Raw genomic sequence first — 24,063 nt, forward strand, 5'->3', positions numbered from 1 at the left:
ATCTATGAATATGTGTTTGGCTATATCAGAACCTATATTTTTCAGCCATAGGGGAGAGATTATATATATACACACAGAGGTAATTTAACAGAGTGCGCAGTAATACAGACTTCCTGTTCTATGCTTCTTCTAAATTACTTATCTTCCATTAACTGAGTTCTTAAATTTAATCTTTTGTTTTCCCTATCTCTGCTGCTTTTTTCTCATTTTCTTCAGTTAGAAGGTTACATAATTAACTTGTGTTTTGTTATATTTCATAAATCAGAAAGATGGGAAATTAGGCACATTTTTTCTTAATCACGTTTATACTTTTCAGAAGCACAATTTGAAGGTATAATGAATATTGGTAATTTGTAGTACTAGATTAAGTCAAAATGAAAATTTTACAGGTTTATAATCCCTTATTATTCAAATTTCAAACACCAGAAGGTCAGAAAAACAAGGATTTTTTTTCCCTTAACACATTTATTGATAAAACCTGACCCAAATTGTCACGTATGGATGCTCATATTTACAGAAATGTTGTGGGCTTAAGTAGCTCTGTCCCAGGTCTGACTGAGGTGTTATGTAACATAAATAGTATGTGCAGCATAGTCCATTTTTAAAATTAAAAAGTTCTGAAAGTCACCAGTGCCAGGAGTTTTCATTTAGGTGTTGTGAACTTGAAATACCTTTAAAGATTGATTAAGTGAATGTGTGACTTAGGGTTATTGTGGCAGTGGGATAACCACATTATCTACTAGTTTGATTACAGTGGCCTCAGAATATTGGCTTTTTAAAATTTACTTATTTTTTATTTTTGAGAGAGAAAGAGCATGAGCAGGGGAGAGGGGCAGAGAGAGAGAGAGAGAGAGAGAGAGAGAGAGAGAATAGTAAGCAGGCTCCATGCTTAGTGCAGAGCCTGACGTGGGGCTCGATCCCATGATCTGAGCAAAATCACGAGTTGTAGGCTCAACCGACTGAGCCACTCATGTGCCCTAGAATGTTAGCTTTTCATTCTAGAAAGTATTGGTTATTTACAGTTCATAGGAATTCTACATGATTTACCTGATTCTTTTTTCCATAATACTTGCATCTCAGGTATTAAGCCTCCATGTGGATCTTATTCATATGTTTCTTACACTTATTCATATGTTTCTTACACTTTATTCATATGTTTCTTCACTTTCACCCTGTGTAATTTTTCCTCTTAATTTGGAAATAGTATCACCTCATCTTTCTCTCCATGTCCCAAATATGTACACGCCTCTCTTCTGCATTGAAATGTGGCTGCAAGTATTACTTGCTTTCGAGACCAGCTTGTTCTTCCTTTAGGCCATGTGTCTGATTTCTTTCTTTAAAGGATGATTTGCATATAACAAAGGCAAAATAAATGACCATCTTTACCTTTCTTAACCTGTTCCACTCTCAGCTACTTTTTACTAGTTTTTGCTACACTAGTTTTTGCTATACTTGCTTATTATTGTGTTGCCAGGCTTGTTCATCGTCACGAAGTAAGCTTGGTCAGGAGAAAACTGATAGGGGACTACCTGATAATTTTTGGTATTTGAATAAACTTCCACTATTTGGGGGAGTGTTAAGAACATCAAGTTAGGAATCTGAGGAAAATAATTCCCATTTCCCTGTGGCAGCTGCTACTATACTAAATCAGAAAGCAGGTAAATATCATGTTTCAACCCTTTGCAAATTACATTGCACTTCAGCTCCCTCTGGTTAATGTATGTGTGAACTTCTCATGGCTTATAAACCCAGCACTTAAAACAGTCTCTGACATTTGTAAGTATTCAGTGTGTATTTGTTGTTTGAGAGACCACCTAAAGATTAAAAATCATCTATGATGTTTTTTTCATTTTTAGATAAGCTCTTACTATTTAAAGCTGTACATTTGGAAATATGTATATTTCAATTGTGAAATGTTTCTTTAAAATATTTCCTTTAGACCATAGAGATGATTGAGAAAGAGCAGAGAGAAGTGGAAAGACGGCCAATCACAAAAATAACTCATAAAGGTGAAATAGAAATTGAGAGTGATGCCCCAATGAAGGAACAGGAAGCAGCCATGGAGATTCAGGTAAAAATTATAATAGTGTCATGTTTGTAGTGCTCAAAACATGAAGATTCAGTGATTTATTTGCCTCAGATGTTCTTTAAGTCGAAAGAAGATTTTTAAAAATATATATATATTTTAAAGTAGTTTATTTCATTGGTTTCATGGTTTTTTGAGAGTGTTTACAGTATTGTTTCTTTGTATGTAAAGTGCAGGCTATCTGCATCACAGGCACCTCTTAAGCACTTGTTTAAATGTAGATTCTCAGGATCTGTAGGACTTTGCGAATTCTTCAGTAGGCCTATAAATCTGTAGGTGCTTCTTAGACTGGTTTGAGAGTGTGGTACAACTTTTCTTATTTTCAAATATCAGTGAGAAAATAATAGGAAATCTTGTTAGAGGCCTTAAAGAATGAAGACTGAAGAATGTCTTGAGTTTTTGCTCTACTTTAAGTCATAATTAATATCTAGCATTTATTTTATAAAGAAATAGTGAAAAACAACCTGTGAATGGAATAGCTTTCATGTATCAATATGAAATATAAGTTGATTTTTAATAATCGGGACAAAATTTTGTCTGCTGAAACTTTTTATTCCTTTTTTAGGAACCTACAGCTAACAAGTCATTGGAGAAGACAGAAGGATCTGAAAAACAGAAAGAAGAGATTGATTCTATGTCTAAAGATACCACTAGTCAACATAGACAACATCTTTTTGATCTTAACTGTAAAATTTGCATAGGTAATTGGAAATTTTTCCTTTCTTCTTTTTTTTTAATGTTTATTTTAGAGAGAGAGAGAGAGACAGTACGAGTTTGGCGGGGAGGGGTAGAGAGAGGGAGACACAGAATCTGAAGCAGGCTCCAGGCTCTGAGCCATCAGCACAGCCCAACATGGGGCTCAAACTCAGGAACAGTGAGATCATGACCTGAGCCGGAGTTGGACGCTCAACTGACTGAGCCACTGAGGCACTCTTGGAAATTTTTCTTTCTTAAATGTTGCTTTCACTTGGAAAGGGGGATACTTGTATTTGTAATCTAAATAGGTTTTTGTTTTCTCTGTACTGGTGGTGGGTACCTACCTGCTCACTCCTTTTGAGGAGTAGCACAGTTTTAGAATGACTGCTCTTTAGAGTTGAGGTATAGTTTGATACTATCATATAGTTTGCTATCTAGAATTAATTGTATTATGTAAGATCTGAACGTAACCAACTCAGAGTCAAAAGACTAGAATTTAAGCATTAGAATAGGCATCAGAACTGTTGCACAGTTGTGATGGTATTGTCATTTACTAGGTGAAAGAATAAAACAGCATTCATATTTTATTATTATATATAACAAATGAAACAAATCCCAAAATATCTTTTCTCTAGTATTCTTATATCTGGCCATTCATTCAGTAACTATTTGCTGAAATCTTTTTTGCCGAGCACTTTCTGGCGCAGGGAATATAGTGGTGAATGAGTCAGATATTATCCAGGCTTTAAGAGAAACCATAAAGCCTAGTGGGAAAGACAGGCAGGTGATGATTTGAGTAGAAGTACAGTCATAAGTGTCTTTAGCTAGCAGGAAGACTTAGCCTAGAGTGAGGCATTGGGGAGACTTGAATTGATATTTAAGCTGAGACATGAAGACTGAAAGGGGAAGACCATTCTGAATACTGGGAATGGCATGAGCTTGAATTGAATTCAAGAAGAGGAGAGAGGCATATGATTTGTTTGAAGAGATACTTTAGGGATCACATTTTGTATTATTGCCTTTCGAACTTCAGATTGTGACTTCTTAGTGAAATCAAGTTAGTAAGTAGTTACTAGCATTTCAAAAACAAAAACAATATGAAATACCACAGTGAATTACTCTTATAAAGATGTGTACCATTTTGTGAAACTTTAATTCTGGTTATTTTATATATCACCAAAATAATACACACATACACACACGTGTATATACACACACATACACGGATGTGTTGAGTGTGTGTGTGTATAAGTAATGGACCATGAGATAAAATATGACTTTACAGATCATGATCAGAATACTGAAAATCTACTTTTACAGCCACATTGAAGATTTTGGTCTTTTATCTAAGAGCAGTGGATACTGATTGAAGGGTTTTTTTAGCAAGGGAATGGCATGATCAAATTGGAATTTAATGAAGATCTCTCTAACTGTGGTGAGAAGGTATTACAGTGGGAGAAGCCAAGGGAGGAAGGAGGGAAACTCGATAGGAAGCCTCTGCACTAGTCCAATGTGAGATGAAGATGGTTTTAATTAGAGTGATTAGAGCAGTAATTGGAGATGGAAGTAAGTGGAGGCTTTGAGATAATCACGTTAGGTAATATTGATAGATGCTAGAGATGGGCTAGATTTAGGGCATAAGAAATAGGGATGTATAAGGAAGAATTTAGATTATATTAATAATCATATCTTCTCAAAATCGTGTTTATATATTTTACCGTCTGTACAAGATTAAAGACTTAAAGGGCAGAGAGAATGTTTTTAGACTTTGTTGTTCTTTTTTTTAAGTTTATTTATTTGAGAAAGACAGAGATGGCTCAAGTGGGGGAAGAGGTAGCAAGAGAGGGAGACAGGCTCCTCACTGTCAGCTTGGAGCCTGACATGGGATTGAACCCACGAAAACCCAGGAGATCATGACCTGAGCTGAAATCAAGAGTTGGATGCTTAACCGACTAAGCCACCTAAGCTCCCCGAGACGTTCCTATTCTTAAAGAAAGCTATCCATGGTCTAATAGTATTTTTAAGTTCACCCATGTAGTTCTATCTTAATAAAAAATACTTAGTGATTTCTATTAACTTTAATAATTTCCATGGTAATATTTTAGTAAATGTAATGTTAGCACAAAAAACATTTGTTAAACACTACTAGACCTAACCTATTTTCAGAAAGTTTGAGTGATTTGTTTCCTTCTTGGTGCTGTAGCCTAAAACCAGTGTCATTTTTTAAACTTTACTAACATTTTTCATGTTTAGTAACTGTACTATGCATTTATGTTATGAGCTGCTGCTATATGTAACACAAAGTAGGATACAGATTTTTTTTACTCAGTTCTTTTTCAAGTAACTTCTCTTGGAATTTGGTGTAATTTAGTATAAAATTGGTAGGGGGTCACCTGGGTGGCTCAGTTTGTTGAGCATCTGACTTTTGATTTCAGCTCGGGGTCATGTTCCCAGTATCGTGGGATTAAGCCCTGCATCTGGTTCTACGCTGAGTGTGGAGCCTGCCTGGATTCTCTCTCTCTCCCCCTGACCCCCTCCCCTGCTTGCCTTTTCTCTCTCTAAATAAAAAAAAGAAAAATTGCTAGGGAATCAAGAAACTTAGTTTAAAAATGTTTGTTTATTTATTTTGAGAGATAGCGATAGCACAAGCAGAGGAAGGGCAGAGACAGAGAGGGAGAGAGAATCCCAAGCAGGCTCCATGTTAGCACAGAGCCCGGTATGGGGCTCCATCTCAGAAACCGTGAGATTGTGGCCTGAGCCGAAAGCAAGAGTCAGATGCTTAACCGACTGAGCCACCCAGGTATCCCAAGAAACTTATTTTAGATTCTAGTTATAATGTTTCCATTTCAGCTTATCTAAGTTGCTTAATATCCTTTTCCCCTAATTTTTCACATCAATTAGAGAGATGTAATATAACACAGCATGAGAAATGATGATACTTAAAAATTACCCCAGGAAATCTAAGGTTATGCAACAATTCCATCAGAAACACTGAATAACTCTTGAAGTGAAATGGATGAAGTTACAGGAATTTCAGTTTACAAAAATGGTTTGTTTGGTGTCATCTGATGTTAGGTCGAATGGCACCACCTGTAGATGATCTTTCTCCAAAAAAAGTTAAAGTTGTTGTTGGAGTATCTCGTAAACATTCAGATAATGAAGCAGAAAGTATAGCAGATGCACTGTCTTCAACCTCAAACATCTTGGCTTCTGAATTCTTTGAAGAGGAAAAACAAGAGTCTCCGAAATCAACGTTCTCTCCTGCCCCACGGTAATTTTCTCTTAGCTGTAACTTCAATAATTATTATAGATCTTTGCCAAATTATACTTGGATATCTTCAAATATGGAAAAGTGACATATTTCTTAGGAACCTTTCTTTTGAGAAAAGAACTGTACCTTCTTAAACATTAAACTAATTGAGATAAAAGAATAAGACTTAAAATTAATTTAGAGATTTGAGTCTGTGTGTGGGGACTTGACTTTAAAATTCCTTTTAATTATGTTGGTCCCAAGAGGTGGGAGATAGGTCATTAAATAAAAATTGCTCGCACCTCTCTGTACCTTCATCTGAGCCACCCGTGAAGGATATTGTAAGTCATGACTATGTAAATATGAACGTACTTTCATCTTTAATCAATAGCCTTTATGTATTTTGGCTTTCTTGACATGCTAAAATAGAAATAATTGATGACCTAGTAGAAGATGTATTTATTCATGACCATATCTTTAGGCTGAAAATTTCTAATGTCCTGTTTTAGACCAGAGATGCCTGGAACTGTTGAAGTTGAGTCTACCTTCCTGGCTCGATTGAACTTTATCTGGAAAGGTTTCATCAACATGCCTTCTGTAGCAAAATTTGTTACCAAAGCCTACCCAGTATCTGGTTCCCCTGAGTATTTGACAGAGGTACTGTGAACTTTTCTTGCCATTTTCTGCTTGGGTTGACATATGTGCTTCCAAAAGAAGTAGGAGAGAAAATGATATTATGAATAATAATGTTTTATTTCATTCATAAGTATGTTGACAGTGATGCTTAGAACCATTCAGTTAATGAAATTTTGAGTTCACAACTGAAGTTTTTGAACTGTAGATAACTGTATTCTGAAAGTTTTCACCCTACAAATCCTGTACTGTAAGATGTATGTCAGAGAATTAAAAATTAATGAGAGTCTGCATGGATATCATGAGTTTTTCTTTAAAGGATTGACCTACTTAGTATGGACCTCAGTGTTAGCCTGTCAAGAAGATTTTTTTCCATGTTAACAACTCTAATTCTCCTGTTGCTTATGTTTCCCCTACTGCATGACTACAGCTCTTATCTGCCTCCATCTGTGAATGAGATGTAGGTGATAGTTGAAACATTACAGTAAGGTGACAGTCCCATGAGACCCAATGATCATAGTTGCTCCAGGTACCCTTGGTTGGTTTTATACCTGAAAGAATTGGATGGAACTGTCATGCAACATTTATGGAAAATAAGCAGTTACAGGATTATATTATGAAAAATGAGAAAGTATGACATTTTTGAACTATTTTGAAAAGTTGTTTTTCTTTTGTTTCAGGAAGTAGGAAAATAATTCAGTACATGTACTGTATTTTTGTTGAGATTGTATTTTCTGTTATGTTTGTATCTAAACTGTTCCATCCATTCTCAGTCTCCTGATCATGAAGGCAAAAATTAAAAAAGAAAAAAAATTCTTTCCAGTATTTCAAAAGTCTTAAATTGTATATATGCCTATTTTTCTTTAAAGACTAACGAACTTTTCTTTATATTAGGCTGAAATTAGTTTAAGTGTAATGGTGCCTAACGTTGATCAGTTTATTTGTTTAGCATTGTGTTTTAATAAACAATGTAATTATTACTTTTACATTTAGTTTGCTTGGCAAATAATATTTTAGAAACGTTGATTTTATAAGAGGAAAATTAAATGGACCCATGATGCTTTTCTTTTTGAACAAATCTCTTTAGTCTTTGATCAGTGATGAAGAGAACTCTTCTTTTAAATTGGAAAGAAGTCCTGAACTATGGAATTTGAATTTAAACAAAACTATTCTCCTTTCTTAATTTCTAAGGTTGCTTTCCAGAATTCCACCTCTGCTTTTTACTACTTTTAGTTTAGGACTAAAGTCCCAAATAAAATATTAAAGCAATTAATAACTTATATACACTTAAATCAAATTTACTATCAATTAATTATGCTTTCTATGAATTTTTTCAGCTTCATAGAAAAATAGAAATACACTGATTAAAGTTTTAAATATTTTCAGTTACACAGTTCTTCACTTAATTTAGGTATAGTCATCTGTTTCCAGAAAATTCTACTGTTAAAAAAAAATGAACTTGCAGTATTACAGTGTTCTGTACTGTGCAGAAATACACTCTATAATTATACTTGGTAACTTCTGAAATCTAGCTGTTAATGATTAAATGATATCCTTGCCCACTACCACCAAAAAAGGGGTGAGGGGGTAGGAGTGGGCGGAATAGAAAAACAATCTCTAATATTCTGAAATCTGTTGTACTCTTCCTGGATTGTCGGTGTGTCTTTTGCTTGCCACTGCTTCACTTTCCTGTGCCTGTTTTTCCTACTGGGAACTGACATGACCTCAGATTCTATCTCACATGTATCTTGGGCACCAACCTTGGTTATTTGAGGTTGACAATTGAGGCACCCAGCTTGGTTATTTGAGGTTGACATTTGAGGTAAATCCTGATTGCTATCCCTGTACTTTGTTATGTTCTATGATGCAAATCTTTTTATTTACTTGTTTTTTATTACCAATTTTAAATTAGTCTTAGAGTAAATTATGAATATTACAGTAAAGATATTCTGTATATACTGATCACCTTCATTTTTTACTGTAGGATCTACCAGATAGTATTCAAGTAGGTGGCAGGATATCACCTCAGACAGTTTGGGATTATGTTGAAAAAATTAAAGCATCAGGAACCAAGGTAAGGAAAATTTCTTTTGTTACACCTGCATGAGAGAGCACTTGAAAACTAAATCATGAGAGTTCTTATGCAGGGAACCCTAGGGGGTAGGAGCCACTACAAATTCTGAATCTACATAGTGTGCCTGACAAAACTGAACTAAAACCATTTGCTAAAGCTCAGAACAGCTCAGCATTCTTCCTGTGGGTTTTTCTTTCCTTCTGGTATGCTTTCTTAGTGATTTCTGTCAGTGTTTTGAAAGAAATGTTTTAAAGTAAGTATTGAGATTCCTTCTGGGATTGTGCCTTGCTTTGATTATAGACATTTGTTTAGTTAGGGCATAGGCTAAGAGACCTTAAAATATAGTGGCAACAAAGAGACCCTAAAAATATAGTGGCTCTAAGTATATAGAAGTTTATTTTTATTAAAATTTTTTTTAATGTTTATTTATTTTTGAGAGAGAAAGAGAGAGAGAGCGAGAGAGACAGAGCGTGAGCAGGGGAGGGACAAAGAGAATGTAAAGCAGGCTCCAGGCTCAGAGCTGTCAGCAGAGTCTGACGTGGGATTCAAACCCATGAACCATGAAATCATGACCTGAGCCAAAGTCGGATGCTTAACCAACTGAGCCACCCAGGCTCCCCTATTTAATTTTAAAAGTTTATTTATTTATTTTGAGAGAGTGGGGAGGGGGGGAAGGGGAGGGTCAAAAAGAGAGGGAGTGAGAGAGAATCTCAAGCAGGTCCCTCACTGTCAGTGCAGAGCCTGACTTGGGGCTCTAACTCATGACCGTGAGCTCATGACCTAAGCCGAAACCAAGAATCAGATGCTCAACCAACTGAGCCACCCAGGCACCCCCTGAAGTTTGTTTGCTTAAAAATTTTTAAAGTTTATTTATTCTGAGAGAGAGCATGAGTGGGGTAGGAGCAGAGAGAGAGGGAAAGAGAATTTCATGCAAGCTCCACACTGTCAGTGCAGAGCTTGACATGGGTCTCGAACTCCCGAACTGTGAGATCATGACCTGACCTGATACAAGGGTCAGACACTTAACCAACTGAGCCACCCAGGCGTTATGAATATATATTTTTCAATATAGGTTTTAGAATTTAAATTAATACAGTATTAGAATACAAAGAAACTTTGAAGCATTGTAGAAAAGTTACAACACTTATTTGCTATCACTTTCTCATGATAGTAAAAGTCATAAGAAAGCATTGGGGAGGTATTCCCTTGGATATTTTGGGAATCATTCTTGGCCTACCCATATACTTCTGCCCAGTATTTTATAATATGCCTCCTTCCTGAACTGACTGAAACACACCCCTAAAAGAGGACAGTTTAGATGACAGAGATGACAGAGAGCCATAGTTTAGCTCATTTACATGTTCTGTATAGGAACTTCTATCAATTTAGGCTTTGTAGCAGGTCTGTCTCTCTTCATTTTGACTATGTGTGTTCATGAAAAGACATCTCATTTTTTTATACTACCAAATTGATACTACATTGGGATTCTCTTTTCTATTGGAAACAAATTCTAGAACCTAGAGGCAAACAAATAAGTTCCTGAGTAAACCAAATGATTTCATAAAACGTATGGCGTTTTATGTATTTCAGTTCTTTTCACCCAGTCTCCATTCTGGATTTTCACTGGATTTGAGTTTTTTTGTGTATGTGTACACATGGCAGGGTGGTGGTAGGTGATATTAATTTTCAGTATACTGAAAACACAGGCAACCATTTGTGGAGATTATGAGATAGGAAATAAGGATGTAGTGTAGATATCAAAGGACTCGGGTTTAAATACCTTCTCTGTTACTGACAATTGTGTCACCTTGAGCAAATTAATTACTGTGGGACTCAGTGTCTTATGGGACACCTTCAGATAAAACAGATCTGTCAGTGGGTCAGCAAACATCTTTTCCTAAGAGTTCCTTCCTTTTACTATTTTTATCTGCATTTAAGTTGGCAAATCATGTTTTTCAGTAATCATCATTATAAAATTTACTGGATTATTACTAGTTGAGAAATGATATTTAAAACCCAGCTATTCTTTAGGTTATTATTTTAAACAGTCATTTATGATTTTCTTGAATAGGAAATTTGTGTGGTTCGCTTCACACCTGTAACTGAAGAAGATCAAATTTCTTACACTTTGCTGTTTGCATACTTCAGTAGCAGAAAGCGCTATGGAGTAGCTGCTAACAACATGAAGCAGGTTAAGGATATGTACCTTATTCCTTTGGGTGCCGCAGATAAAATTCCACACCCTCTTGTGCCTTTTGATGGACCTGGTAGGTATACATTTTAATAATAAGAGTATGAATAAAAAAAAGTGGGAGGTGAGACCAGAGTGAGAAGACAGACTCTGCTTGCATTCTTGGGTTTCAGCCCTCTAGAGCTGACTTCACAGGGACAGGCACCCACCTAATAGGCTGTAATAAGCTAGATGCAAAAATGTACCCTGTGTTGTAATGGTTGAAAATGACTGTTCATTGATGTTTTTTATTTTATACAGGGCTTGAACTGCATAGACCCAATCTGTTGTTGGGCTTAATTATTCGTCAAAAACTGAAGCGGCAACATAGTGCTAGTGTTAGCACTAGTCATACAGCCGAGACTTCTGAAAGCGTACCAATGGCATTGCCACCTGACAAAAAAAGTAAGATGGAAGTTTCCACAGAAGAAACACCAGAGGAAGAAAATGACTTTTTTAATTCTTTTACAACTGTATTACACAAGCAGAGAAATAAGCCTCAGCAAACTCTTCAGGAAGACCTTCCAACAGTAATTGAACCTTTAGTGGAAGTCACCAAACAAGAGCCACCAAAACCTTTAAGATTCCTTCCTGGGGTATTGATTGGCTGGGAAAATCAGCCTTCTACTCTGGAATTAGCAAATAAACCTCTTCCTGTGGATGATATACTTCAGAGCCTTTTGGGCACTACTGGTCAGGTATATGAACAGACTCAATCGGTGATAGAACAAAACACTCTTAAAGAAATTCCTTTTCTAAGTGAGCAAGCTGACCCCAAAGCAGAGAAAGTAGATAAAGTGGAAGTAACTGATGGTGAAGCCAAGGAGGTAAAGGTTAAAGTAGATGATCTTTCAGAGTCTACAGGTAATTCAGTAGTAGGAGAAGAAACATCAGTAATGGGTTCTTCTTCCATTTCTCCTGGACCTTTGACGAGTCTTAGCCTCAGAGGTAAACCACCAGATGTTTCTACAGAAGCATTCTTAACAAATTTATCAATTCAGTCGAAACAGGAAGAAACTGTGGAGAATAAAGAGAGAACGTTAAAAAGGCAGCTGCTGCAAGATCAAGAGAATAATTTGCAAGATAATCGGACTTCAAATACTAGTTCTCCATGCAGGTCTAATGTAGGAAAAGGAAACATAGATAGTAATGTCAGTTGCAGTGAAAACCTTGTTGCTAATACAACAAGGTCCCCACAGTTTATCAACTTGAAACGGGATCCTAGACAAGCAGCAGGACGAAGTCAGCAGATAACTGCTTCAGAAAACAAAGATGGAGATAATTGCCGGAATGGAGAAAAACACACCCTGCCTGGTCTGTCACACAAGGAGCACTTAACAGAACAAATGAATGTAGAGGAAAAGTCTTCTGTAGAGAAGAGCTCATGTGTTCAGCAGGGTGATAATTCAGGGGTTGCACAAAACTCACCTTCAGTAGAAAACACACACACTTCTCAAGCAGAACAAACAAAACCCTTACAGGAGGATATTTTAATGCAAAATATCGAAACTGTGCACCCATTTCGAAGAGGATCCACAGCGACAACATCTCATTTTGAAGGTGGAAACACATGTCAATCAGAATTTCCTTCTAAAAGCATCAACTTTACTTCCAGAAGCACCAGCCCCAGAACAAGTGCAAACTTTTCACCCATGAGGCCACAGCAGCCCAACCTTCAGCATCTCAAGTCTAGCCCCCCTGGATTTCCATTTCCAGGACCTCCTAATTTTCCCCCACAAAGCATGTTTGGATTTCCACCACATTTACCACCTCCTTTACTTCCCCCTCCAGGCTTTGGCTTTGCTCAAAATCCCATGGTTCCCTGGCCACCTGTTGTTCACCTGACAGGCCAACCACAACGTATGATGGGTCCCCTTTCACAAACATCAAGGTATATAGGCCCACAAAATTTTTACCAGGTTAAAGACATTCGAAGACCAGAAAGGCGCCATAGTGACCCTTGGGGTAGGCAAGATCAACAGCAACTGGATAGGCCATTTAATAGGGGTAAAGGGGATCGACAGAGATTTTATAGTGATTCACACCATTTGAAAAGAGAGCGACATGAAAAGGAATGGGAGCAAGAGTCTGAAAGGCATAGACGCAGAGACAGAACCCAAGACAAGGACAGAGACAGAAAAAGGGAGGAAGGGCACAAAGATAAAGAGAGGGTGCGGTTGTCACATGGTGATCGAGGAGCAGATGGAAAAGCAAGCCGGGATAGTAGGAATGTAGACAAGAAACCAGATAAACCTAAAAGTGAAGACCATGAAAAGGACAAAGAACGAGAGAAAAGTAAACATAGAGAAGGAGAAAAGGACAGAGATAGGTACCACAAAGATAGGGACCACACTGACAGAGCTAAAAGCAAAAGGTAAAATTTGCAGGCTGCTTCAAGATTACATTTAAATAACTTAAATGTTGTATCTTAAAAACTTTACGATTGCCTGCTAGGATTGTGCCATCTTTTAAATTTTTAATATTGGTGGTTTGCAGAACAATAAAATCTGTGTGTTGGTGCAGAGTGCTCTCTGTACCAGTGCTCATCATCCCTTCTTCATACCAACTGTCCCTAGTTCTAGGAATTTAATATTTTTAAAAGTTTTACATTGCTGTATATTCAAAGATTTGTTTTATTAATATGCAATAAAGGCTTAGAAATTTTAGTTTTATTCCTTACTTGGTAAATATGGTTAACTATGGAGTATATTTACTGCCTCTAGTGAATGTCCTTTATATAATGACTAATTTGAGAGTAATGTGTGCTCTGTAAGTTTGTTTAAATTGCACTGTTTTTAAAGAAACTGTAGAGGAGAAACAGAACGCCAAGCAACTTCATAATCAGATTATATTAATCATTTAGTTGAGCAGTTTTTGACCAAGAATCAGACGCCCAAGGAGTACATTTCTTGCTTTAATCTGCACTCATTGAAGGCATTTATTACCATTACTACAACTTTGTGGTAGGCCATTTCTTTCCTTTTCATTTTTGGCTCTTTGGAAACTTGAATACTTAAGCTTGTACATGATCTTGTGTTTTGCTATCCTTTTTACTGTAAAATGTAAATATTTTAAGGGATATTTTGATTCTAAATATGATAAAAGAATTTCTCACCTATTTTGTGTGTGTGATTTGAAATTCAGTAGTCAAAGTATTCTTTAAAGCTTTAATTATCATCAGATGCTAAACCCTTACTCCACCAAGGGCATAGAGCCATAGCTCTCTAAATCAGGCAATAGATGAGGGAAAAAACGATTTCTGCACCATAGATTACAGGCTATTGAGGTAAATCATGTAGTTCTAAAGAGGCTATGAATTGAGAACTACTAATGAAAAACTGTTGTAGCTATAGCTCACTTTATAGGTATGTTTCTGAAAACTTGTATACCATCAAAATTTGGTACACTGACTAATCATTTCAGAACTTTTATTTTAGAGAAACGTGTTGTGAATCTCTTTGGAACATGTGTAATTTGTTGGTGGAGGAGGGGGGATAACTACAGTTTTGTATGCTAGTACTTCTTGAGATAGAAAACACCTGGAGGCTGTTGTTAATCCAAATTTAAATTTACTTACACCCTAAATTACCTACTGTATTGATTGCTATAATTTAAACCAGTAGCTACCAAAAGTTACTAGCACTTGAGGCCAAAAAAGAAAAAGTATTTTTGCTCCTCTGTATTAATGAAGAAAAATATAAATGACTTCACAAAATTAAAAAGATAAAATTGATTTTCTTAAAAAGTATAAAGATTACAGTTAAAAATAGGTTTTGAAAATGAGTCAGCTTTGGTGTTCTCACTGGAGAGAAAAGGAGCTGAAATTCAAAACCAAACATTTTGTCTAACTTGCAATAACTTGCAACCCTTTTTTTTGTCATCCTTATCCTCCGAAATTAATGATCATAAAAGTTCTGAAACAGAGGACTTGTATTTAAATAAAGTTTGTTTAATTTTGGTCTACTTTTCTTTTGGAAATTAACTTGTTAGAAAACTAGTCAGTTTGCAAACAAAACTTAAGGTTGGTCATCTTTTGCAGCATTATGAAGAAATTGTTCAGGGTTTTGCTTAAAAAACAACAAAAACCAAAAACAAATCCCTCAAACCAAAAAAATTACCTCTTTGATTTCAACTATGTATGTTAGTAAGTCTGCTTCCCCTGATTAATCTGGTAGGGATGGTGGTGGGGGAGTTGAGTAGACATTGAATTTTTTTTTGTTTGTTTGGTAAGGTAAAAATGGGTTAACCAATGGAAGAAAGCCTTTAAGTTAGTTTTTTATTACTTCTTAGCCAGTAGTTTCTTATATATATTGTGATGCTTTCATATCTCATTGGAGCTTGATCTCATAGAGGCTCCTATTAGTGGTGGCCATCTCCTGAGATTACAGGGCTACTAAGTGTTAAAACCAGGTCTCTTACCCTTGTTGACTGAAACATTGTGGTGATTAGGGGGAGTATAGGCATATTGACTGAGGTTTTAACTTGGGAGGAAAGGGAAATGAGAAAAATTTTCAGTGAGTAGTAGATCCAAAGCCATTCTCAGTCTTTTAAAGTCTCACCTACAAACTAGCCTTAACACAAATGTGAGTTAAATGAGATTCCTCTTTGTTTCTCCTGTCTTAAGGAAAGCTTAATCTTCAAAAAATTTGATGCTTTTTAAAATTTAGAACCATCTTCAGACAGATTCTACATACCTCTCTTAAGTAAAATGTACCAGGGTGTCTCAATACCAAAAAGTCCACCTCTTGTCATCCTTGCAATAAGAAAGCCTCTGTGAGCCCTCTGTTATGTCAGACCTTGTGTGGAGCACTTTATATAAACCTTGGGCAGCCTGAAAGGTGAAGACTGAGTTACCTCAGAGGTCTCTTGAGGAAACTTGTACTTAGGGGGAAAGAAAAAAAAAAGTGCCCAAGGTTAGACTGCTATTGTCAGAACTGGAATTTAGCTCAGTTCCACTTTTCTGCGAAGTCTGCATGCCAGTTGTATGAGAATTGAGAACAGGAGAGAGGGACAAAAGCCTGATTACCGTATATGCCTTTCATAGCCCTTTTCCTCTCTATTCCACCAGCCTGTCTGTGGTGAATAGCCCAACTCCTCAAAGTGAGCAGGAAGACGAAAAGTGTGGGTTCCCTTGTATAGATCTGCAAAGTTTATCTTCGTTTCAAATCCTAATTCTCAAGTTCTCTTTTATTCTCTATTGGTGCTGTGACAAATTATTAAAAAGTTAGTGGCCTAAAACCACACAACTTTATTATTGTACATTTCTGTAGATCAGAAGTCTGATGCAGATCTCAGGTTGAGATCAACGTGTCCTTCTCTGGAGGCCTTAGGAGAAAAATCCATTCCCCTTGTCTTTTCCAGCTTTTAGAGGCCACTCACTTTCCTTGCCTCAAGGTCCCTTCCTTCAATTCAAAGCCACCTCTGATCCTTCTGATTCCCTCATCTACTTTTAAGGGGCCCTTGTGATATATTAGGCCCACCTAGGTAATCCAGGATAACCTTCCTATTTTAAGGTCACTGATGAGGAACTTGAGTTCCATTTGAGACCTCAATTCCCTCTTGCCATATAACCTATTTATAGGTACCAGGGATTAGGATGTAGACAACTTTAAGGGACCATTCTATTTACCACAATTCTTGACTTGCTGATTGTAACTTACTTGTGGGTGAACTAAGTTTTTGGAGTTAAAACACATCTAGGATCATAGTAAATATGTTTAAAAGTTAAGAAAAATACCAACAATAGATAAGAAAATGGAGTGACAGTTAAACCACTTGGCTATATAAAACTAACTGCTAAATTTCTAATCAGGTATGGTCTTAGTTTTTAATTGTAGCTATGTTTTTAAAGAAGGATATGAATCAAGTTAAAATGCATTATGAGAGCTTGCTAATGAACCAGATTTTATTAAAGCGAATAGTTTACTTAATTTTAACATTTAAATGTACCAGTTGCACTATTTCAGTCTGCTCAGATCCCTTTAAAACACTGGTCAAGTTACCACTTACTAATAACTATTTGTCTCCCAAGGCATATCTTGAATAGAATTGGTTGCTACTTTTAAAAAGGTGTCAACCCTGATTCTTTGATTCCTGTTTCATAGAGAATTTCAGTAATTCATGTATAGAGCAAGAAATTCTAGGTTAAGAGCTAGAAAGGTCTTGAAAACACGAGTCTACTTTATAGATGCAGAACAGAGTCTGGGTGGGGGAAACCAGAGTACTTAAAGGAGGCAGTGAATTCAATATAACTACCAATATCCCTAAATACCTTTTTCTGTGAAGTAATTCAGTGTGTGTATGGACATATCTGCCCAAGCTGTACTTTAAAAATATTCCTTATTTTAAAAGAGAATACTTCCCTCCTCTGTCCCCAAGTCAATTTTTTGCAGCAACTTTGTTGAATCTTTTAAAAGATAAACATTGCCTTAATTTTTTTATTTAAATCAAGTTAACATATAGTGTAATAATGGTTTCAGGAGTAGAATTTAGTGATTCATCACCTGTAACACCCAGTGCTCATCCCAGCAAGTTCCCGCCTTAATGCCCATCACCCATTTAGCCCATCTCCCTGCCCACCCTCCCCTCCAGCAACCCTGTTTGTTCTCTGTATTTAAGGGTCTCTTATGGTTTGCCTGCCTCTTTGTTGTTATATTTTTCCTTCCCTTCTATGTTCATCTATTTTGTTTCTTAAATTTCACATGAGTGAAATCATATGTCTTTCGATGACTTATTAGCATAATACCTTCTAGGTCCACCCACATTGTGCAAATGGCAAGATTTCATTCTTTTTGATCGCTGAGTAAATACTCCATTGTGTGTGTGTGTATACACACACACACACATACCATATATTTATCCATTCATCAGTGGATGGACATTTGGGTTTTTTCCATAATTTGTTGTTGATAGTGCTGCTATAACCATTGGGGTGCATGTGCCCCTTTTGAGTCAGCGTTTTTGTATCCTTTGGATAAATACATAGTAGTGCAGTTGCTGGATTCCTAATAGGGTAGTTCTATTTTTAATTTTTTTAAGGAAACCTCCACACTGTTTTCCAGAGTGGCTACACCAGTTTGTATTCTCACCAACAGTGCAAAAGTGTTCCCTTTTTTCTGTAGCCTCGTCTGCATCCTCTATTGTTTCCTGTGTTAATTTTAACCTTTCTGACAGATATGAGGCATTCACCTTACTATAAAACATGTTTACATTCAACACTTTGTGTTTCAGAAGCATTTTAATGTTTATAGTAAAGTTATCCTAAAGGGTTTCTGTATCAATTATTTCTATTTTGTGCTGGAAAAACATTACAGGAAATCAACACTATCATCCCAAAGATAGCAAAAATGAATAATGATAATTCACATGAAATTTAAAAATTTTTAAATGTTTTATTTATTTTTGAGAGAGCGGGAGTTGGAGAGGGGCAACATGACCCGGAGATCATGACCTGAGCTGAAGTCTGATACTTAACTGACTGAACCACCCAGGTACTCCCACCACATGAAATTTTAGATTTTACAGTAAAAAAAAAAAAAAAAAAAAAAAAAAAAAAAAAAAGTTTTCAAGTCATTTTGATTTATAGGAAATTGGTAGGTAGCAGTTTTAAATTCTTACTTATTTGGTGCCTATTCTATTTGGTGCTTGATTCTTGGAATTGAATGGTGAGCAGTACCATTTGCCTCCAGTCTTGGAGCTTGCAGTTAGTACAGAAGACAAGTGATCACATCTTCATGTGAAACTGCAGCTGTGAGAAGCAACTTTAACAGTAATTCTCAAACTTTTTGGTTTCAGGATCTTTTTACTCTTTAAAAAGTTATTGAGAACCCAAAAAATGGGTTGTATCATTTAGCATATTAGAAATTAAGATGTTATAATTTACAAATAATTGTTAACTTATTTAACACTGATCCTTATGTTAATGTAACATTTGTGTGAAAAATAACTTACACTAAATTTGGTAAGAATGTCATGGTTTTCATTTTTGCACATCTCTGGATTCTCTTAACTGCCTCTGCATTCAGTGTTTTGCAATATGTCATCTCATTTGAAATATATGAAGAAAACCTGGCTTCACATGGAATTGTCACTGAGAAAGGAAGTACTCTGTGGATCCCCAGAAGACTTAGGGGCTCTCAGAGTTCCTTGTTTTATACTTAAGGAAGTGCTGCTTTAAGGATAGGCACTTTGTATCATGAGAGAACATGTAGCCTATCCTGGGGGTGTGGTTCATTGGAACTTTGGTAACCTTTGAGAACAGCTTTATTAGCTTTATACATAAAATGTATGTCTTTAAAGTGAGATCTAATTATCAGCCATCAAAATGAATTTTTTAAATATCAGTTATTATCTTAATATCACCAAAGTTAGATGAAATGGTATGGGCCAAAACAAATTTAGGTCGCAGTTTTTCAGCCAATATTGTTGGAGTTTTCTTACATGGTTTCTGTTAAAAAACAGAACCACACACACACACACACACACAGCCTTGGAATCAGTATATAGACATTCTGTAGTCTACCTTACATTATACTTTGCTCATACACCTTTTCTAATGTTCATATACCTGGGGGTATGTTGTGTGCCATTGAATGGTGCCAAAGTTCTTAACTTTAGTTCTGGGGCCCTCCAATAGTATCTGTAGCCTTCTGATTGCAATGGTGTGGCAAAAGCAAGTGGCCCCCTTCCAAAAAAATTTGTTTTTAATTCTTCAAATGATAAATTGCTTCGTTTCTTTGTATAGACTGGAACCTGTACAGGCAGATTTTGCTTAATAGCAATGAGCAGCTAACCATGCACCTGCCCCTTTATTTGTAAACCATTTTCTCCATTTAATAATTAATATATCTTTCCTTTCAAACTTCACATGTTGCTTATTACCAAGGTAATATTTTTTCTCTCCAGGTATAGTCATACCTATTAGTGTATTGTGTCAGTCGTGTCGTCATTTGCTTTCTTGGTGGCCAAATTGTCATAAATACCACACTCTAAAAATGCTAAATAACAGCAGCAATAACTACTTCCCAATATGCAATGGTGGGGTGGGGAGAGAAAATGCTATCTACAATTATATCAATAACTGGTGATTGGGTAAAAGGAATTTTCTCAGGTTACTATTTTTGATGGCATAGATACAATCAGTACAATAATTTTTCAATGGCATTATTCAGAACCTATTTAATGCCCAGTTTTGAGATCTGTAGACTTGAAAATTTAGGTGTAAATGAATAATTTTTAAATTTGATCAGTTATGTAAGTACGTGGCTTAAAAAGTCAAGTAATTTTATAAGGTTTGTAAACAAAACCCCGCAATGTTTGCACTACTCCTCTCCAGAGGTTACTATTTTCAGTTCTTTTAGATATTTCTTAGGATATGTGTCTTCATATTTGTGACATGTATGCTTTAAAAAAGGTTGCAACAATTGTGGTATCTATTAATGTCTTATTGTGGGATTTAAATGTTTAACCCTCACCAGCCAACTCCTTTCCTCCACCTTCCATCTTCCCACATTCATGCAATAACTTTGGTTTTAGTCCATATTTAAATTTCATATTATTGCAGTCATATAAATATTCATAGCTGAGCCATACAACAGAATATGATTGTGTAGTTTTTTTCTTATATAATTTTTATTTTTCCTTTGGTTAATAATTTGCTTTTTATTTTATTTTTCTTTGTATCATTTAAAACCAATTCACAGATGAATAAACACTACATGAACTAATGGAGTGAAAACTTTCGAATCAACATGTTTATAGATATTGGATGTAGGAAAACCAACCAAAATCATTTCTTTAGCTATACTTTATAAGCTTATAAATAAGGTATGTTAGCATTTAGACTATTTCAGTTAATAGTAAATAGCTGATTTCTAGTAAACAATGTGCCACAAATAGCTATCAAAATACATTTACATATATATTTTGTATATCAAAATTACCAGTATTTATGTCATTAATTTTGTTCATCTCCATTAAAAACATTATATCCTTCTGATTTAATTAACTCAATTTTTTTTGAGTCCTGAAAAAATACATCTTTAATTTTGCCAACAAAATCTCTTTTAAAAATCTCATGAGTAACAGTATTTACCTTTCGGCCATATTCAAAGCCCCCTAGATAACTAATGCCATCATAGTTTAAATCAACAAATTTTTTGTGTGGATCAGTATCCTCCCAGAGAATTAGGTTGTTATCTAGGTAGGCCTTAATAACAGTCTGATTTTGAATTACACTTACATGGTGCCATTTATTACAAAAGAATGTGCCATTGCTATAGATCATAGGCACAGATACGCTTTTTCCTAAGTTAACTGCTATTTTCAAGGACTGATTATGGAGACCAATTGCCAGAAAATCATTTTCTTCCTTTTGAGCTTTTCCTATCCATACAATTAAGCCTTCTGTTTCAGTAGTACTGAAATTTAAGGATATAGTAGTGAACTGAAGGTTTCTCATTCTGTAATCTGGATCAATGTATTTAATATAAGAATTACCCATAAATTTTGCAGTTGAAAATGAAGTTTTGTTTTCACAATACTTTCCCACCCAACCCAAAGCACAGAAACAATTGTAAGAAAATGATTGGTCGGGTATACATAGAGATTGGTGGAGACAAAGATTATTTGAACAGTGCACAGACTGGTTACATGTATTTCCAGTCCAATGTGGCAAACATTTGCAAGAAAAAGTTGTGCCATTTACTATACATTCACCCCTATTTCTGCACACCTTGTACCCACAGGGGGTCCCATCACAGTCACCTACATTTGCTCCACTTTTTGCTCCTAATTCAGTTAATTTTAACTCTTGATTATTTATAATAACTTCTCGGACACAGCCGTGAAAACCTGCAGGTTCATTTGCTATTGACATAGGATTTACAAGATTTAAAGATGGCATTCCTCCAACATAGAAGTCAGTATTTGTGTCCAGGGAGCTCATTTTTGCATTGGCTTTTTCTGTTACATTTATCCCATCCAGATCCAGGTAGCCTTCCGCACCAACTCTTCCTGCTTTAATCACATGCCAAATACTTCCATTAGTAGTCACTTTTTGGAGAGTTTCTAGAATGATAGTTCTGTCACCAAGGTTGTAGCGAAGTTGAACAGAACCATTTACTAAGGAGATACATAAAAAATCACCTGTTGAGAAAGAAAACCAGTTAATTAGTAACAGGAAAATGTTACTCCCATTAAAAACTCTTGCCCTTTCTGGCCATTTGAGTAAGTTTTGGTTTTGGGCAAAAAAAGGCAAGTCTTGATCACAACGTTAGAGAATTTTATTTCCATCCACAGATGAAAATATATGGGTATTTATTCATACATATATCCTGTATTATTCAGGAATTGGCCACATAAGCTTTTCCTAGTTGTAAATATTTTGCATTGAATGAAATGTATTGTGGTACTAAGTTTAAGTGAAGTTTACCTTTAATGATTTTATCTAGTTAAGGATGAATATGTAAAAAGCTTTTTTAAAGATGTTTTTACTCCAAACATCTGATTCTGCTTTTTTGACAGAGATTGAGGCAGTAAATAAGAGAGTTAAGAACAGTTAATACGGGTGCTATGAAAAAGTTTCAGCCATGTCCTTGGCATCAAGTTCTGTCTACTACACACATCCCTAGTTGAGATCTCTCTAAATTTCGTATCTCAGTTTGTGAACTTTCTCCCATACACCTGGCATCTTCCAGTCTTTGCAAACTCAGTGAGTCACTCCCTCATCCTCCAGTTCTTCAAACTAAAAATTTAGCTGTGATCCCTGATTCCATATATTTTTTTCCACACATAAACAGGTTTATTAACATTTTGGTTCACTGCAAACATCTTGATTCTGTCCGCCTTTGCCATCTTCATTAGATTCACTAGCTTTATTTCTAGCTCAATCTGTTTGCTAGAGCCTCTTCACTCTTCCTTCCTAATTGAATTTCGAATCTAAACTGAAGCTAAAGTGATCTTTTCAAGTGAAAAGATCTGGTCATTATACTACCCTTTAATGGCATTTGCTGTTGAGATAAAAGCCTAAAATCTTTAACATCTACAGAGGCTCTGCAGGTTTCCCAGCCCCTTTCTCCAGCTTCACCCGGAGTGTATTCTCCCTCTTCCTCCACTCTCTTTACTCCAGCAACACTGACCTTGTTCTTGCCTCCGAACGTTTGTGCACATTGTTTTCTTTTTCTTGAAACACTCCACCTCATCTCACCTCATCTAGGAAACTCCTATCCTTCAGGTCTGAGATCAAATGCCACTTCCTCAGAGAACTGTTCTGTGATTCCACAGAGTTGGTCAGGTTTTTTATTTTATTTTATTGATAGCACATTTCTCTCCTTCACAATGTTTACCTCATTTTATAATTATATAGTCATCTGGGAACAAATATGAATAAATATGATCTAGCCTGTGTATGAAGTTGCAGTGAGGCATTCAAAGGAAAAGTAAATGCAGCTCTCTGTGCCAAGAAAAGAATGTGGCCCTTCAATGGTAAAGCTGCTTCAAGAGGTTAGCAAAGTGATTTACATAACAAATCCTGCAGATGTCTTCCTCAAGATAGCATTTTCCCTTATCCCTAACATTTCACAACCAATAAAATTTCTTATCCAAGGAGATTTCTTGGCACATGCTATTCTTCCTTTTCTCTTTGGGCAGTGCAGCACTGCCTCACCTCTCTCCCACAGTGTCCTTTCCTTCTACTCCCCTTTGTGGTCCCCTTCCCACCATTATTCTAAGAAGACTGGAATATGTAGCAGGTCTATAGTCCTACACCTATGATTTCAACTTCAGAAAACTTTATGAGCCCATGCAAAGTATGGTTCTCTGAATCGTTTTCCTCATAGAGAATTTCTAGTGACTATAATCTGTCGTTATACCTGTGATTATTTAATAGGTGCCTCATCCACTAGCTTGTAAGCTTCATGGAAACAGGGTCTGTGTCTGATTTGGCCCAACGGTTTATCCCCAGCACCTAGCACAGCACCTGGCACATACTTAGATGCTAAATAAACAATTATTGAATTAAGAAATCACCTTTAGGAATGGCTGGGTGGCTCAGTCTGTTAAGCATCTAAATCTTGATTTTGGCTCAGGTCATAGTC

General features: G+C 36.0%; 2 protein-coding genes across 7 annotated transcripts in view; one reads left to right on the plus strand and one right to left on the minus strand.

Moving 5' to 3' along the window:
* Window positions 1-14,932, plus strand: part of PHF3 (PHD finger protein 3) — an 83,353-nt gene extending 68,421 nt beyond the window's left edge. For all 6 annotated transcript variants that reach the window (XM_047858388.1, XM_047858384.1, XM_047858382.1 and 3 more), the window contains 7 exons: window positions 1,940-2,071; window positions 2,652-2,787; window positions 5,858-6,053; window positions 6,542-6,689; window positions 8,650-8,739; window positions 10,811-11,006; window positions 11,231-14,932. In XM_047858388.1, the coding sequence (XP_047714344.1) occupies window positions 1,940-2,071; window positions 2,652-2,787; window positions 5,858-6,053; window positions 6,542-6,689; window positions 8,650-8,739; window positions 10,811-11,006; window positions 11,231-13,347 (3,015 nt within the window). In that variant the 3' untranslated portion in view covers window positions 13,348-14,932. The remainder of the gene's footprint in view (window positions 1-1,939; window positions 2,072-2,651; window positions 2,788-5,857; window positions 6,054-6,541; window positions 6,690-8,649; window positions 8,740-10,810; window positions 11,007-11,230) is intronic.
* A 5,719-nt stretch (window positions 14,933-20,651) lies between these two features.
* EYS (eyes shut homolog) overlaps window positions 20,652-24,063 on the minus strand; it is a 1,626,372-nt gene continuing 1,622,960 nt past the window's right edge. Inside the window, exon 42 of the mRNA XM_047860135.1 lies at window positions 20,652-22,114. Within this exon, the coding sequence (XP_047716091.1) occupies window positions 20,925-22,114 (1,190 nt within the window). The 3' untranslated portion in view covers window positions 20,652-20,924. The remainder of the gene's footprint in view (window positions 22,115-24,063) is intronic.

The sequence above is a fragment of the Prionailurus viverrinus genome, chromosome B2 (assembly GCF_022837055.1).
Source record: "Prionailurus viverrinus isolate Anna chromosome B2, UM_Priviv_1.0, whole genome shotgun sequence".
Taxonomy (NCBI): Eukaryota; Metazoa; Chordata; class Mammalia; order Carnivora; family Felidae; genus Prionailurus; species Prionailurus viverrinus.